The following is a 17,464-nucleotide window of genomic DNA, read 5'->3' on the forward strand; positions in this document are numbered from 1 at the left end:
CCGATAATAGTGTTGTGAAAGACCTTTTGGCCTGCAGTAAATGGAGCCTTAGATTGCATGCATCTTCCCAGCAGCGAGTTTGACTTGGCTCATCTTCGTGATTTCAACGAAGCATTAATACTGGAAAACGAGCTAATCTCTTTGTCTATACATCTTTGCAATACTGGCCTCCATCACGTACCTACCTGTCTCTGCAGTCAACCTCCACTATTGTGAAAATAGCTCCGTACTCAAAGGCTAACCGAAATGTTCCTTTTTTTCTTTTTTTTTTTAACGTTTCCATACTGGTTATACGTAGATGCCGTTTCAAGCTGGCTTCTGGTCATTTTTGACTGCTAATTTATTTGCAGCAAAAAAAATATAAGCTTCAATATAAAAAACATTTATCTGAACCTTAGTAGCCAATATCCATTGGATTGCAACCGTGCACGACCAGCCACACATCCAGCGCACGGAGGCTGTCAGATAGTGGAGAGGTGCTCCTGACATGCAGATGTCCGCCGTGTGGTGGGGCTGCTCTTGGTCAGCATGGTGATCTGAGTACTGAAGTTGTTACCGTTGCTCCCTATGGAGGGTTGCTGGTACTTAGTGTCTGCACCCAGGAACCTCTGCAGCATCCATCTGCGCCATTTACGCTTAATCTCTGATTGTACCTGCGGGAGACATGGAGAGGTAGATAAACACAATATGAAGTGTGTGTGTGTGTGTGTATGGGGAGGGGGTGTTTAAGAGCATAGGGAACACAGCAGGTTGAGTTAAAATGAGACTACAGGACTGAAAAGGACAGTAAATAGCTTTAAGACCTGTGTGTTTTGCTTTAAATTGCCTACCTCTCCATTCAAAAAGCAGTACAGGACCGCGACGACAAAACCCTGTTGAAAGAAAGAAGAAATGCAGCGCTGCATAAGAGTCGCTGCTACAAAGCAACAACAGTGTGATAGCACAGCCGGGGAAACACTCAAAATATTTGTAAATGAATAATGACGGTAAGATTACAACCGACGTCGTGCTCAGACAGGATTTTCATCATTTTGATCTCTGGGAAATTCTGGGAAAGCACGAGATATCACTCTGAGCTAAAACCGGTATAAATTAAGAAAACTTTCCATTGCCAGATTTCTATTCTTGCACTTTGCACTCAGTGTTACCATTCAATTTAAATCTCTATAAATCAGCAAAGTCATTATTCAAGCATTGAAAATGAAACGTCAACCAAACTGACCATTCATTTGCTTAATCAGACAAGCTGTCATCATCAATGCCAAACTGTTTTCATCTAACTTTGGAGGCAAATAAAACAGACTTTTTTTTTTTTTTTTTACTTCTGTTGGTTGTATGGTTACATGCTGGACATGACACAAGTTCTGCCTCTGACTGACATTTATCAAGAGTAGCCGATGTGCCTCATTGTCGAGTGACGTTACCTGAAATGAGCCCAGAATCAGATCGAACACCATCCTCACTTGTCGGTGTATGTGGTCGGGGATGAAGGCAAAAATGATGTAATTGACACCAAAGAGTGGTATCAGCAAGAGTGTGGATTTCGCCAGCCTCCTGAAACAGAAGAACACTGAACAGTGAAGAGAAGGCTTGACGAAATCCAGACAAACTCAAACCAAAGCTGTATTTGTCCCGAAGCTCTTGCTCAACACCAAAATGTATCCACAGGGGGGGAAAAGTAATCCATTATGTCACCTGATAAGAAACGGCTGAAACTCAGAAATGCCAGAAATGTTGACAGTCATGGCACTGAAAACCTACGAGTACTGATTGGATTCCTTTCTCCCGATGTCAGGACAGTTCATCTTCTGTCGCAAAATCCGGATGATACACATGAAGAGAAAAAAGTTCACCTAACATGAGAGTAGTGTTAGTATCAAATTACACACAGCGAGTATGAGAGGACGTATTTGAGAAGCTCTGGTGTAACTCACAAGTATAGTGACTAAAATGGGTGTTTTGATGATCCACCATGGACTGTCATCAATGATTTCCCAGCATCTGATATCAGACGGGAAACACAAAAGTGATTCTACAAAAAAATAAATCTCAGAAGAAGCAAAACATTTAAAGTGTGCTAAGATGATTAAAGATTTGAATTGTTGTATTGGGAGCAATTTTACCTATGTGCAAATACAGTATCTACATTTCAATCATTCAAAAAATAAAGAAGAATTTCAGATCTCAAGAAGATTGTACTTATATTCTTAAATAACAACACTCCTCATTTTATTTGTATCAAATATGGCATTAAAGAGACGTGCCCCATAAACTTTAATGTGGTTCTGTCTTTTCATTATTCTGTTTTAATAAATGATGAATAGCTCATTAATTTCAATATCCCGCGGTGGGTGTGAACAATAAGAAATACCCGCATGACTGTAATTCAGCCGTGTTTAGTTAAACATTTATGACTATTTCATCAAGCGTGCAATTGTATTCATTGTAGTAGCAATTTTATCCTGTGTTTCATTTGGTTCACTTCATTGTGCACTCACACAGGAAAGTCAATAAACACTGTCTATTCTTGTTGCTCACACAAAATCATAAATATACATAAAATTGTTTACGTGTAGTATAACATGGTTCTTTTTTTAACTGCAAATTATTAATGAGTAGTTGAATTATAACTTCTGACTGATATTAGATTAATATTTGGACTGAAAATGTGCTTTAAACATAAATAATAAAATTTTTATGCAGTTTTAGTGATCATATGTTCCAAACAAAATCTAAACAGAGTCAATTTAGCCTGAAATGACACAGTTGGAAATGATAAAGTCATCTAAATCAGTGAGATTAAAACAAGAACAATAGATGTCTCACCCCGGGTGATTTAGATAAGCCTTTGTAATCACCCATGCAGAGATAAAGACAGCCGGAGCCCCTGCAAACATATAAGACAGACATAATTGGCTGTAACATGTGTCATTCAAATAAAATAACGGTCTAAACCGTGTTCAAGTAAACATTGCGGCAACTTGGCAAGGTTAACCTTGCACATGTATACACTGTGCAATATTGTTCGCAGACAAAGCAGTATTGCATTCTGAGTAGCTTTTCTGTTTTCAAAGAATTTTATAAGCTGGATGGAAATAATATTGGTTCAATTGTCTACTTCAATAAATTACTGTTCTTGCTGGGTGACACGGTTCAGTCCAATGGATGAAGTTTATTGATGAATAATGACGAGAGAAAAAACATGGAGATTAAACGTGCATTCAAAAGTGTTGGCATGGTAAACAGATTGTCTGTTTGTTCTGAAGATGAAAGCACTCAAGGGTTCATGAGTATGAATACCCTCTTCAGAGGCTTGCTGAGAAATGGAAAGCATCTATTTTCTAATGTACAAAGTTCAAGAGTACTTGTTTGATCTCTTAGCTCAAGATGTACTCTATTATATCCTGCCATTTTATGTCCGCAAATAAATTCTTAAAGCGGTTTGCTGTTTGGATTTGAATGACAACAAGAGCAGAGTGCCACCTGCCTGCTTCTGCTCATCTCACAAGGAACCATTCATATGCAAATCAAGAGCCTCAGTGTATTCCTAAAACATATGCGTGTGTAAAATCTCACTCATAAACCCATTTACATATGGTCATATAAGTTACTACTGTGGTAGCACGGAGTAAACAACACATCTGATGTATGTCTCACTGGAATACTCCCAAATACTGAGAGACATGGATTCTTGATAAATGAGACTCTAGAGACCATCAGTATTTATGGATGTTTGGTACAGTGGCTTCCACGTACCCCAACCAATAAGGATGTACCACCAGAAGTACTTCCTCTCGGAGAAGAAGGAGACGGCTAACAGAGCGTGGAGATAGAGGCCCTCCACCAGTAGCCAGAAGTAGCTCGCCATGATCCCATACTGGAAGAAGACCACCACCACCTTGCAGCCCATCTACAACACATTTGCATGTTAATGAGTTTTTGTATCGTCAACAAATGGAGACGGATGCATTTCTAAAACAATTCAAACGGTGCAAACAACTTCTGTTAGCGGTGAATGAGGCGACACAGTGAATATCTTATTAGATTATGCATAATAGATATCGATGAGTCACTCGGAAGAAACCAATCTGTTAGAATTGACAATTCACCACGCAAAGCCCGCACTGACAGGTGAGTCCGTGAGCACGAGCATAACATAAGCAGAGCTGCGGCTCAGGTTTCCATGCACGTTTAGCAATAATACATAATAATCCACATTTGGTGTATGTTGAGAGCTGAATATATGTGAACGTCCTCAAACAACAAAACTGAAGAACTTTCTGTTGATCACTCGATCGATACATAGTTGCAAAGACCCTCGGTTCCAGGTTCACCACCGCCCTCCCAAGGATGTTGTCTTTGTTGTGTGAGGCAAACTGGTGATTCTAAAATGGACTTGCGTGTGTGCAAGTGCAGTTGTCTGTGTGGCAGACTGGTGACTCGTCCAGGATGAACTTTGACTTTTCCCCAACTATCAGCTGGTCAAATACTGGCCCTTCATATTTTCAACATCTCTCTGCTGCAGAACACCTGGATGTAACGTGGCTCACCATCAGGCTTTCATTGACAAATACATTCGATTCTGGTGTTGCAGCAGGAAGACAATAAAAAATGCAGCACGTTGGCCTTAACAGGGCCTGGATTGGACACACTGGCTTTACTAATTTGGACTTATGCACGCAATTCTTCGTTATGAGCCAAATGTTAGGGTGAAATCACATTGCAACCAGTTCCAAAGCAAAAACACACAAATACAGAAAACGATTATGAAGGGAGGGATTAAATAATGTCAGTTTTAAAGCCTTAAAGGCTCGAATTAACGTCATTTGGTCACAGTTTAATGAGAGGTGATAATGGTGTAAACAAACCGGAAGCATATAATGAACCATTGTTGAGCTCACTCTTTCATTTTATTATAAAGCAATATCTGGCTTGATTTAGCTGAGCAGTGCAAATAAGAATATGCCTTGAGAAAAATTGCTGTATTCGGATGTTTGGATGTTCAGTCAAATAATGAGGGAACAGCAAACACATTAAGACACAAACACACTTTGGTTAGGAGAAAATAGTGGTTTCTCTTGGAAGATAGACTTTATATCACTGGCTCATTGTAACGATGGCAAAATGCAGTTAACATCGTCTTGTAGTTGCTAAACTGAAGGCAAGAAAAGTTTGAGGTTCAAGAAAATGACGTCCATCACTTCCATTCATTCATTTTGTTATTTGACTCTCCATATGTAAATCCAACCCTGCTCCAAAACAGCCTTTTTTTTCACATTCATCTAACATATTTCTACACAAGTTGCAATCATCATATAAAATTCACGTCCTGTCCCTGTCCTGGACTCGAGAGCGATTCAGTTGGTCTGATAACGTACAGACATGCTGTTTTTAAATTGATCACTAATGAACCAGCAGCAGATTTAACTAATTATTAAAGCAGCAAAGCCAGAAATATTCAGCTTTATACGTTCTGACTGGCAATTGTAAAACGAGCTTGTCCTGTCTCGAGTAATGTGGATTCAGGCTGTGGGTTTTATATTTAACCGGCTGATATGAGAGCAGTATCAGTCTTTATGTCTCACATAGATATTAAGCAGAATCAGAAGCTTTAACACTGAAGCGAAGTGAGTCTGTGCTCCACTGCACTTTGCGTCACTCTTAACTTGCATCAGAAATAAACACAATAGGGCCATTGGTACATGTGCAAATACTTACGCCAATGCAAGTTTAGTTCTAATCCTGTGACATTAAACAATTCTGTCATTCAATTCAAAGTTTTTCGGTGGGAAGTTTAATATTTAACAATCTGCAACTATTGTAAATTCTTTGACCGAGCGATGCTGGGACTTTCTACCAATACATTTAAAGGGAACATACTGAAGGTGCTGGATGTATTTACATTAAGATCAATCTGAGGGGGAAAAAAGCTCATAGTTTATTAATATCCGGCTTCTCAAGTTGAAAAAAAAAGATGAGAGATTTATAAACTGCGTTTGGGGCAGGACGGGCTGTAAACCCTGAAGAGGAAATATCAGTACTTATCCGTTAACAATCAGCAGTCACACACAGAGGGCTAAAGCAGGTGATTTACTGTCTGCTGATCTCACCCTCGAGTGATAAAGCTGTGGATTAAGCCAGAACAAGAGCTGAGAAAACAACACTGACGTTGATGACTTGATCAAGTATAAAACTACATTTACATGAAGCCGTGGTGATATCCAACGCCTTATCTTAACTTGACGTTTATATTACGGCTGTGATCTTAGATAAAGGGAATAAACCTGGACATCAGAGCTATGAATGTGATTTGCGAACGCTGTCGGCAGTTCAGGCTTAATGCTCAGCAAACAGGAACTCTCACAACATCCTGCTGGACGTTCGAATGTGGAAACACTATCCCAGGAGGAGAAAAGACTCAGTAAACACTGCTACACCCAAAATGTTAAGTAAACGCCAAAACAATCCGTTTGAGACGGCGACGTACGAGCGCGCACCTGCTCAGGTAAGAACAGAAAGAAGGAAAGTGGAGAAAAGAAAAAAAAATGCAAGTACAAACTGTACAAACTCACAAACAGATCCGGCATGTTGATAAGGCAGAAATATGAGACAACAGGAGACTTACGGGTGACTGGCAGTTCTGTGTCTCTCCCACATCATAGAGAACCACGTCCTTGATGAACACAGTCACTGCCTTCAGTATGAAAGACACAAAGAGATGCATGTGGATGTAGTTTCTTGTGCAGTGCAGCTTCCTGCAGAAAGATACAAGAAGACGCTTCAGTTTCCAAATTGGAAATAATTCCTCTGTGAATTCCTCTACATTAATAAAGAATTGGATGATTTTTTTAATTGAACCTATGCAGACAAAATGTCCCAAAAGGAGGTAATCACAGACGACAAGTAAATACTGACCCTAAAAACAATAATCCCAAAAACATCATTGATAGAATTTTTTTTCTCTTCTCTTCTATTCTATACTATCCTATCCTATTCTGTTCTTTTCTATTCTATTCTATTCTAGTCGAGTCTAGTAGAGTCTAGTCTGTTGAATCATTGATTAATAGATTGATTGATAGATAGATAGATTGCTAATTTAAAGCAAATTATAATATATAACAAACACCTCTGAATATCTGCGCTGGGTATTTGTTTCAAAATACAAATGAGTGTTTCAGGGTTTCAGAATGTAGATTTTCTTCCCTGCGTGTGCATTCAAACCAATGTTTTCCTGCGGAGCTGCCAACGTGGGGTGAATTGTTGTAAACCATCAGTAGGAGTCATGGTGCGACAACACTGTATCTACTGGCTGCTTCCTGCCTCTCTGCTCCAAAAAGTCAAAGTATTGACATTTTATAGCCCCAAGACGTAAACACATCCCCTATTTATTGGCCTCGTGGCAGACAAACATTCCCCATGCAGCTGTTTGTATTCTGCTTATGTTATCTTCTTCTGTGACCTCCTGCCCGGAGATCAAGCAGGACTCTCCTGCAAACAACGGCAGCCACTCGAAGGGCTCCGACTTCTGATGGATCGACTTTGCAGCTGCTCGCACAAGACTGCTCAGAGATGTTGACACGGATGAGATCAGGGTTTCATGACTCACCTCACAAAATCTGGTGAGATGATGCAGCGAAAAACATTGTATCATTCCTATCCCACTTCAATAACATCACCCGAGCAGCTTTCTTCCACCTCAGGAACGTCCACCTAACAGCACTGCCACCACAAGGCTGGACTATTGTAATTCCCTTTTCCATGGCCTTCCACAAAATAAAAACCCTCCATAAGCTCCAACTCATACAAAACTCAGCTGCGCAGGATCATTACTGGACCCCCACTCCACTCACCACATCACCCCCGTGCTCCAGCAGCTCCACTGGCTCCTGGTTCACCAACACATTGATTGGTACTCTTATTCTTATTCTTATTCTCATTCTCATTCTCATTCTCATTCTCATTCTCATTCTCATTCTTATTCTTATTCTCATTACAGCCTCTATTAAACATGTAAACGTGTAAAATGAGGTGAACAGTTTTATTGGTCGACATGATGGACAAAAGGTGTTTGCTTGCTTTAACGCAGAGACATTAGAAAAGCACTTTGAAGAGTGTCCTTACGGGAAGAGACAGAGTATGACGATGGCCACAGTCAGACACATGAGCGACACGCTGTGACCGATGGTGTAACCCACTTTGATGGCGTCGAGGAATTCTCCCTGCAACATATATTTAAATATACCGTGTGAAAAACAAGCAAAACAAAAAAAAAAGTTCATCTGGATTGAGTTTGACTTTTGACACAAAAAAATCACAAGCAAAAGAAATCCAGCTGGAAGAGATTCAAACGCTTGTTGTCATACTGACTGTATCCTCATCCATCGTGCCGTTGGGATTGTATCCACAGTCCAGTGTGTAGGAGTTGATGCTGATCGGGGTCCATCCATGCTCCGTGCAGGTCTTGGAAAGGTTACCTAATGAGGCGAAGGGCAAAAGTGAACATGGCTCTACAAAACCGCATTGCAATGTTGGCTTCAGTGAGTTTCATGTCCAACAGCCTGCCTGTGTGTGTGTTGAGCGGGTAGCCTGCATGAGCCGCACGGCAAATACTAACTCCACATTTACTCACACTTAATTATGTCATGCAGTGATGTATAGGTCTCACTGGAGTAGTCCCACTAAAAAGCAGTGGAAGGAATGACTGAAGGGGATCAGTTGTCCAACTGGCTCAGAGATGCTTGTTCCCATGTGGATGTGTGTCTCTTAATTATATACACACACACTCCAGAGGGTATATTTCTATATTTTCTCTCTGGCTTGCCCCGAGGGGGGGTCAGGGGTGAAAGATCAAAGTGCACGAGACTGAACATTAAGAGAAAAGAGGGCGCTTTCATAAACAAGTAGGGTCGCGTCCAGCAGATCGTCAGAGGTGGCAAAGTACAAATATGTCCAACAAAAAAAGAACATTCACTATCGTAAGAAGCTGGAAATATGCTGAACGCACTTTGAAGGAGATTTTACTGGGCGCTTCTGTTATTGGGTTTTCTCATATAAGGAATGAGCCGCTGCGATAAATGGCCTTGTTATGTGGTTAATCTTTAGCCCTCTACAACAAAAAAATGCGTGTTTATTTTTATCTCTGTACGCACTGATGGATGAAGCATAGAGAGAGATCCAGTTTCAATAGTTTGAATTTACATTGAAAACTTAATTTGAATGAAAACAGATCATGATGAAAAAGACACTGTGTTTGGTCTGAGTGGTGAGCAACTGATATAACTGAAATTGGTTTTTTTTGTTTGTTTTTTTTGGAAAACTCAAAACTGAAGGCATCTGTCTTAAGAGAGTCTAAGAGACATTACACACCCCGGTAGCTGCAGATCAATAGAAAAGAAAAGAAATACATCAGAGAGCAGTAAGAGCTCTCTTGAGCACTGGAAACGAGAACACGATAAAATCCAGTAAGCTGGAGCTCAGCAGGACAAATCTTTGTGACATCTCTGTGGAGCACTTCTACAGAAGTCCAAATACCAATGACAACAAAAAAAAAGCGAGAGATTTAAGTGCAAGAAAGTAAAAATGTAGTCTTGGACTCATTAGAGTCGGGGCTGGGAGGAAGGTTGGTGGGCGAGCAAGGGGCAAGACGAGTTCTACATAAGTAGATCTGAGAGTTGTGGTGCGACATCGACAGGTTATCTTTATTAATACATTATTCATTTACTTATTTATTTATTTATTTATCTATTTAACACATGTCTTTAATTTCACACCTTCCCGGTTGGTTTTATGTGGATGTTTGGGGAAACGTGGCTATTTAGAGGCAAGATTAATGAAAGTGTATGCCAACATTCATGAGGCATATCTCATAGGCAGCAGATCGACAGCTGTGTGATTTTGATTAGTCTTCTTGTTGCGTGAAGCCTATCCATAGTGTTTTCCTCACCTGTTATCTTCGCGACGAAGAAAAACAATAAAATACCTGTGCATATTGGTGACAAATTAATGCGCGTGCTGCTTGCAGAATTCTAAATGGAGGACATTCCTCACATTTCCAAACCGTATCGCTCTATCAAATCAAGACCAAGTTGGGAAATGACCAACAATCCAAAGTCTTAGAACGTATTTGGCATCGAAATTTTGGTCAGCTGTCAAATACCTGCGTGGCGCACTGCGGAGAAGACGAAGGCTTAGCTTCCTTAAACAATATGACAAGACACAAAGGCAAAGAGGCGAAGATAAGCCCCTGCTGTTTCAGCCCATGCCACCACTGGATTTGGCTTGTTTGAGGGATTGCCAGAAGAATGCTTTCATCATCCCACAAAACATGACTGCAAGGGTTTTCACTGCAGCAGCGAGGAGAACTCGAATGAGCTCGTCACTCCATAATAATCTTTTTTTTTTTTTGGGGGGGGGGGGGGGCTTTTCTCCGTCAATGTCTTCCTCCCATAGATGCAAATGTTTTATCTTTTCTAATTATATCTTGGCGGATGAACCATCCGCCGTGTATTCTGTCGGCTCCAAATGCACTGAATACTCCAGCCTGAAGGTGAAAGCATTGACACGGCCAGGCACTCTGTCACTCTGCGCCTGCAGAGAGGGTGAGTCTCCTGTGTTGTTAAAGGAGATGAATAACTGTGTGTTTGTGTTAGGCCGACTAGGTAAAGAGTTCATGAGAATGGCAAACTCTATCTCAACTAAATTTATGACTTGGCCTCCGAATCGCCGTGGCGCCACGTTTCGTAATGCTGTTTTTTTGTGAGTGGGGCTAATAAAAAATGAATGGCTCGGGATGTGTCAATAAGCACGGTCTGTCGAAACTCTTTTGAAATGTAAATCTAAAGTTTAGTTAAAATACGTTCACGGCGTGGGAGCAGCATTGAAAAGTGTCAAACTTATTTTGGGATTCGATTTGGGTTTTTTTATTCATGAATTTACAGAGACAAAGCCACACAAACACAACTGTTTTTGCTTGTTTCTATAAGGCTCAAATTAGGTTCTCAATATGTTGCCATGGATAATTCATTTATCGTCCTTTACCTGAGTCCATTTTCAACAGATTTAATCAGTGAAACCTGCACCGACGAGCTGATGTATTGCATTATTGATATCACGCACATCAGTGCAGCAGTCATCACTTATAACCACTTCTCCTTTTAGTTTCGGCCCCTGGGCCTCATCCTGGTCTCTGCTCAGCCTGCAGGGCCTATGAACCCATGACATGTCAATGAAATATACCTCATCTGCCTCCAAGCACACAAATCAAGTCTTTCTGCATTTGTCCCCTTCTCTTTTCTCTGGAGGGCTACCCCCCCTCCCCCCAGGTCACAGTATCTCCCATCTGGGTCACACCACAGCTTCCCACACAGCCCGTCTTCTCCGCACAGAGCCTTCACATGCTGCTGATGAATATCTGCTTCGAGACCCTCTCATGTCCCGGATTTGATCGGGGGGGGGGGCACTGGCTCCATTACAGCAACTGGAGCCGTTTCACTCAGTCCACATTGGAGCTCAACATAGTTCAGCTTAGAAGCACTGTAATCACTAACAGCTGAAATTTGCAACCTTCCACTTGATCAAAGGTAGCAGAGGTGACGGAACATCTAGTGCTGCATTTGCGTCTCGCTGGAAGAGAGAGGGGGGGGGGGGGGGGGGGGGGTGGGGGAACCCTGACGGACAAGGTATGCTCGGCATGATCAAAGGCAAGAACATGCCTGATCGACATTTTCTAATAAACCATGTTTGATGTATTGTGGAAGTGGTGGATGTATGCATATTTGGCTCATTAGTTTCTACATGCTATGTAATTTTGATTAGTAACGTCCCTTGTCTGACTCTATTAAACCAACAGCAACAACAAAAACCCTGCATGTCAAAAATGCAGGATTGTCGTCACAGTACATTGAGCTGAAAAAGGGCTTAGCACTTTTTTTTTTTTTGGGGGGGGGGGGGGGGGTTACTGCACAGGTGAGTACATAAAGCCCTCAAATACAAAGATTAACTATTTCTTTTGAAATTGAATAAAGCTTTAGAGAGCCATGTCTGTTTATTTTTTTTTCTTTTAATTTAAATCAGCTTGTAATAGTTCTCTAAGATTAACGATGAAATTGAGGATTTCCTCCAAATTGACTGAAAACACACCAACTTTGTCAACTCCTACGCCACAATTAGACTGAGCAGGGTTGGTTTGGTACTCGGTGACAAAATGAGATGTGCAGGAGTCTCACAAGGGAATGCCAAGAACTACAAACACATTGCAACGCCGCCAGTGAAATCTCCCGAACAGCCGACACCTCCATTCTTAATTAACACCGTTTCCCTCTGAGGCTTTCACGGATTAAAAGACGGACAAACAAATATAATGCCTCTTTGATGGTTGGATGGGAAGCTGTTTTTATTCTGTACGACTGTATCGGGTTGAAGTTTTTCTGTAATGTTTATGATTTACAACACAGTCTGTCGAAAACAGGTCATTATAATGGACCTGTATGCATCGTGGGTATGAGCCACAGGGAGGTGGTGCATCACTTTAATAGTTCCTATTTGTAGTCTCGTATATGAAATATAAGGAAACTGACATCAGAAGCAGGGAACAATAGTAAAATGGAGGTCGAAGGATGATTAATATGTATTGCAGCATCTCTGTCTTTTGTTTTCTTTCTTTGAAAGTGTGAATCATAACGCCTTCTTCCAGGACTAGTCGTCCTCATTGAATTTCATATCGACCAACATATGGATGAAGGATTGGCAAAAGGAGATATATTGTCATCGCTGAAACTGTTTTTTGTTTTTTTTGCCTCTAAAGATAACTTGTATATGACTTGTTCGTTCCTTTTTCTTCTTGACAGTAGCAGCTATATGATAGATGTTTGAACACTTCAGATCAATCCACTGTTTGGACACTCGGTATGAATACAAGCTTCACCCACAACATGTTCCACGTTATTAAGTCCAGAGGGGAAGTGTTGGCAAACATTGGCGGCCAGTCTAGTTTGAAAAGGATTACGATTCTGCAGAAGTCATATTTCCACAGGAGGGATCTAAGTCAGTTGTTTATTCTCCGCTGTGCATCTCACCTGAGATTCCAGGAGAAATATTTTTCTGTAAATTACCGACACTTTAAGTCTCTACTTTCCTCAATTTGTTACATTCAGGGAAATACTGTATTTGGTTGTTTTTTTTAACATTATGCATTTATTTACTATAACTGGTGTTTAGATCCACTGAGGCCAGGGCCCACAATTTGTAAATTCTTGAACTAAAGTGGTCAGTCGACTCAACAAACAGTTTTACTAAGGAAAAAAAAACCCTACAGTATTGATAGTTATAGTTTATGTGTTTCTTTATCAAACCAGTCTCCTACTGTTGTAGACCTTGCTCTATTTCTGACTCTACCACCTTTCTCTATTCTTAATGTCAAAATGTAAACGCCATAGTTTATTTAGATATTTCATCTAAAGCATCAGCGGGTGTCAAAGACACATGAATACTTCAATTTGAATAATCTCTTTTTTAATGTTTACATAAAATAGAAATAGAAAATATTGTTCTGACTTTCGCTCTCTGACCTGCCAGCCCATAATTCATAGTCCGTAATAATAAAGTTGACGCTTACGTGGAGTCACATCCCCGGAGAAGTAAAAGAAGTATTTCGGGCAGGGGATGGTAACCACCTCTCCAACGTCGGCGCTGGGCCAGCAGGTGATCTTGTCCCAGGTCCCATTGCAACCTGAGGGAGAAACGCAGAGACAAAAGGCAGCTCGTCACATGTCAAACAAAGGAAAATTCCCCCAAAATTCTTTGAAAGATTCACATAAAATAAAGGAGGTTTCCTTTATGGAGGACACAGGAGCTCTCATGGCAGCCGCACTGTGTTGAGCTCAGGCCAGCATTTGGGTTCATAACAGCAGATGACCCGTGTTAACGTACTGCCTCCATGACTAATAAAACAGAAAACAGCTCCAGGTTCTTCACCACCCACTTGTATTCATGTCTTTCCATTGGGTGTGTGTGTGTGTGTGTGTGTGTGTCTGTGTGTACACATGCACGCACGCAGACACACACACACACACACACACACACACACACACACACACACACACACACACACACACACACACACACACACACACGCACTTCAATTCAAACACCTGCTCTACAGTTCCTCTCAGTGATAAATCACTTTGCCAGGTGATCATCCGCAGCATCACCCTGAAGAACCGCTAAAAATAAAAAAAAATAAAAAATCTCGATCCACTAGAATTCATACTTTGCATGAGACGCCAAAATCTAAAAAAAACAAACAGATAATGAGTGTTTAATGACTTCTGAATTTCTTCAGTTATAATAAACAAGGTTTCAGTCCCACAGAGGTAACAGAGGCTCAATGCACAATTATCTCTGCAGCAGATAATCATCAGCCGCGTGCTGCAAGTTTGCAAAGCCGCACTTAGCGGCGTGTAATTTAATCCTTAACGGTGATGAACAACAAAAAACAAAACAAAAACAAATCAGTTTAATGATTGGAATTTTCTAAACATTCTGTATTTGTGACATAATAAGATCTTCAAAATGTCAAACAAAGACAATGAGGGGACTTAAAGACCTACAACATGCTGCCACCCAAAAGCAGGTCGTGGTAAAACACAGGAGAAAGCAGACGATGTACCTGTTGTTCTGTTTTCAGCCTGAGCTTCACACATGTTCCTCTCTTTGTCTATTTCCCTCATCATGTCGCACATCTGGTTCTGGACTGAAAATACCTGCGGAGAAGAAAATATCACACTTTTTTCCATACAGCTTTCAGATAGAGTCACAGCTACAATAAAAAAAACAAAAAAACTGTGCAAAGCAATGACCAAATGACATGTTCATAAAGAAACATAAGAAGATAACCTTCATTTTGACATGTAAAAATTAACAGTCAATGAGCAGAACGTGGACTAAGCTCCAGATTGTCATGTTGAGATACAGGATTGACCGACGTGTGAATAAAGCCAAGTTTTTAATGGTGTTTCCTGGCAGAAGATGAAAATCTATTTGAAGTTGCCCAGTAGTGTCCAAACTCATGCATCCTGCTGTGCAGTCACAGTCTCATACCAAGGTAAACACATCTTTCATCCGTCATGCTGATCCCTGTCATTATTCACCAAATCGGATTCAAGTCACATAATCAATCTTGTATCTTTGCCTCCACCGTGGCGGGGGTATTCCCCAAGGTTTGCATATCGTGGAGGAAGTCGTCGTACATACGGCGATTCAATACGTAGTTGCGTTTACAATCAGGATTTACTCAAACGGTGTGCAGGACAAGAAGATTTATTGGCTCTACTTAGCTGGATGAGTCTCCTCACTGTGGGCATTAATCAGGGTGATGGTCGGTAGCTATTGTTAGCCCCCCCCCCCCCTCTAAAATGAGCCCGTATGGCTCCAGCACAAGGTGACTCTCGCCTTTAAGTTATGATACATCTGGCTCCTCAGGCAATGAGCAGAATGTGTTGCACCACTCCACTATATGCTGACAGTGATGGATCAGGGCTGCCTTAAGCAGTGCAAGTCGCTGGAGGGATTCTCCAGGTTCCCCAGGTGGATCACCATGATGACCATTATCTCTTGAGGTTGCTGCAGGAACATACATGACTACATTTTCATTGATAAAAAAAAAGGAAACAGTCAGTAAACTTGCACCAGTTCGAATGTTTTTTGTTTCCCAGGAGATTGACCTCCATCTGAGTTTTAGTGTGATTCCCCGTGTGCTTTTGTACAGGAGACACTTTGTGGGTCAGGGTGGTGGAGACCAGGGAGCAAGGAGAGAGACAGAGGAGGCGTTGCCATGGCGTCCGCCAGAGAGACCTGCACGCACCTCTTTGCTTCTCCTGGTAATCCAACTTAATTTAATGAAAGGAGATCGAGAGGACATTCAAAAACACCCCCAATGTCACGAGAAACCATCACAGCTGGGGAACACAGTTTGGTTGAAGCCATTATGGAGGCAGCTGAAGTTGCTTGGGGGGGAATGAATTGAGGTTTAAGACCTAGAAGTGAAGGTACTGGAGTCAGGTTTTGAGGTTGTTGGCCAAGCACTGAAGTTGCGTTGAGATGGTATTTGGAAAATCCAAAACTTGTGAAAATAAACACGTTGGTGAACAAATGTAAGGGACAGACTGAAATCATGTATTTAAATTAAAATGGGTCACACCGGTGCGTCCTGCATCCAAGACAGAAAGGTGGAGCTGTTCCACCACTTTAAATCTCCAAATTAAACCAGATGCCAAAATAAAATTAAAAAAAGAAGCTATAAGTGTTCAAATATACTTACAGGTTTCAGCAGCATGCTGGAGCAAAGGAGTAAGATGCCTCTTGAGATTTTCGCCGACATATCCTTTAAAAAAAAAAGTTGGGTTATTATCAAGAAAAAAAAAGTATAGTCGAGAATTGATTCTCAATATTTGTCGATATTGAGAGCACAGTGAGATTTGACAGCAGGTTTGAATGGGTCTCTACTCTCAAACTGTGCGTTCTTGCACTGTGTAGTGAATTGCTCCGCTCCTGAAGTCCTCCTCCTCCTCTTCCTCCTCCTCCTCCCCTTCCTCCACCTCCCCCATTCCCACTCGAGCGAGCTTTACCTTGCGCCATCAACAAGTCACCAATAAAATGACGCGAAGACGTGACCACTGTGTCCTAAATGCAAATTAATTGTTATAATATGTTTATTTGATAACAATGTTACGCTTCATTGTGAAGGCTGATTACTCTCTCTCTCTCTCTCTCTCTCTCTCTCTCTCTCTCTCTCTCTCTCTCTCTCTCTGTGTGTGTGTGTGTGTGTGTGTGTGTGTGTGTGTGTGTGTGTGTGTGTGTGTGTGATAAACAAGGAAATAAGTTATTTCTTTAACCGCTAACCTCCTTAACTTGCTTTTTTTTCTTCTTCTTCTATTTGTTCAAAGTACATTTTCAAAGTACATTTGTGGCTCTTTCAAAACAGATAAGCCATGTGTTGGATGGGCATTGAACTCTTATTATTTGACCAGTTCAGAAGCAGATGTCTCAACCAGGGGAGCCACAGCCTGCTGACCTCAATGTACACATCTGCTCAGGGGATGTGGACCTTCATGAATCCTCATGAAACAAACTGGCTCTGTTGTTGAAAAATGTCCCTGGAGAGATGAGCTTCAATACACCTGCCAGGTCTGACTTTTCTCTTTTAACCATTCACCGTGTGACGTGTCCCAAAACAATTTTTGTTTATTGTACATATCAATACACTGTGAACCGGAAGAAGCTCACAGGACTCAAAAACTTTTTTTTGTCTAACAGATTACACAAGAATATTTAAATGATGTTGTTAAACGTTTAAAGATAATATTTAAATAATTTATTTTAACTTAAAACACTTAACATCACTTAAATATTCTTATCTACTCCGTTACACAGAAACCTTTTGAGTTATGTGAGCTTCTTCGGGTTTACA

The 17,464-nt window shown here is 41.0% G+C and overlaps 1 protein-coding gene across 1 annotated transcript; it reads right to left on the bottom strand.

The window, feature by feature from the left end:
- Nucleotides 1–461: 461 nt before the first annotated feature.
- Nucleotides 462–16,375, bottom strand: LOC308135486 (vasoactive intestinal polypeptide receptor-like; the record flags this gene model as incomplete). The annotated part of the gene is made up of 13 exons (XM_080503504.1): nt 462–653; nt 831–872; nt 1,425–1,554; nt 1,762–1,853; nt 1,935–2,001; nt 2,827–2,887; nt 3,757–3,910; nt 6,626–6,755; nt 8,122–8,219; nt 8,368–8,474; nt 13,613–13,726; nt 14,666–14,759; nt 16,316–16,375. The coding sequence occupies 13 exons, from the start codon at nt 16,373–16,375 to the stop codon at nt 462–464; spliced, it is 1,341 nt and encodes a 446-aa protein (XP_080359630.1).
- Nucleotides 16,376–17,464: the final 1,089 nt, after the last annotated feature.

This window comes from Blennius ocellaris (assembly GCF_963422515.1).
Source record: "Blennius ocellaris genome assembly, chromosome: 10".
In the NCBI taxonomy this organism is placed as follows: domain Eukaryota; kingdom Metazoa; phylum Chordata; class Actinopteri; order Blenniiformes; family Blenniidae; genus Blennius; species Blennius ocellaris.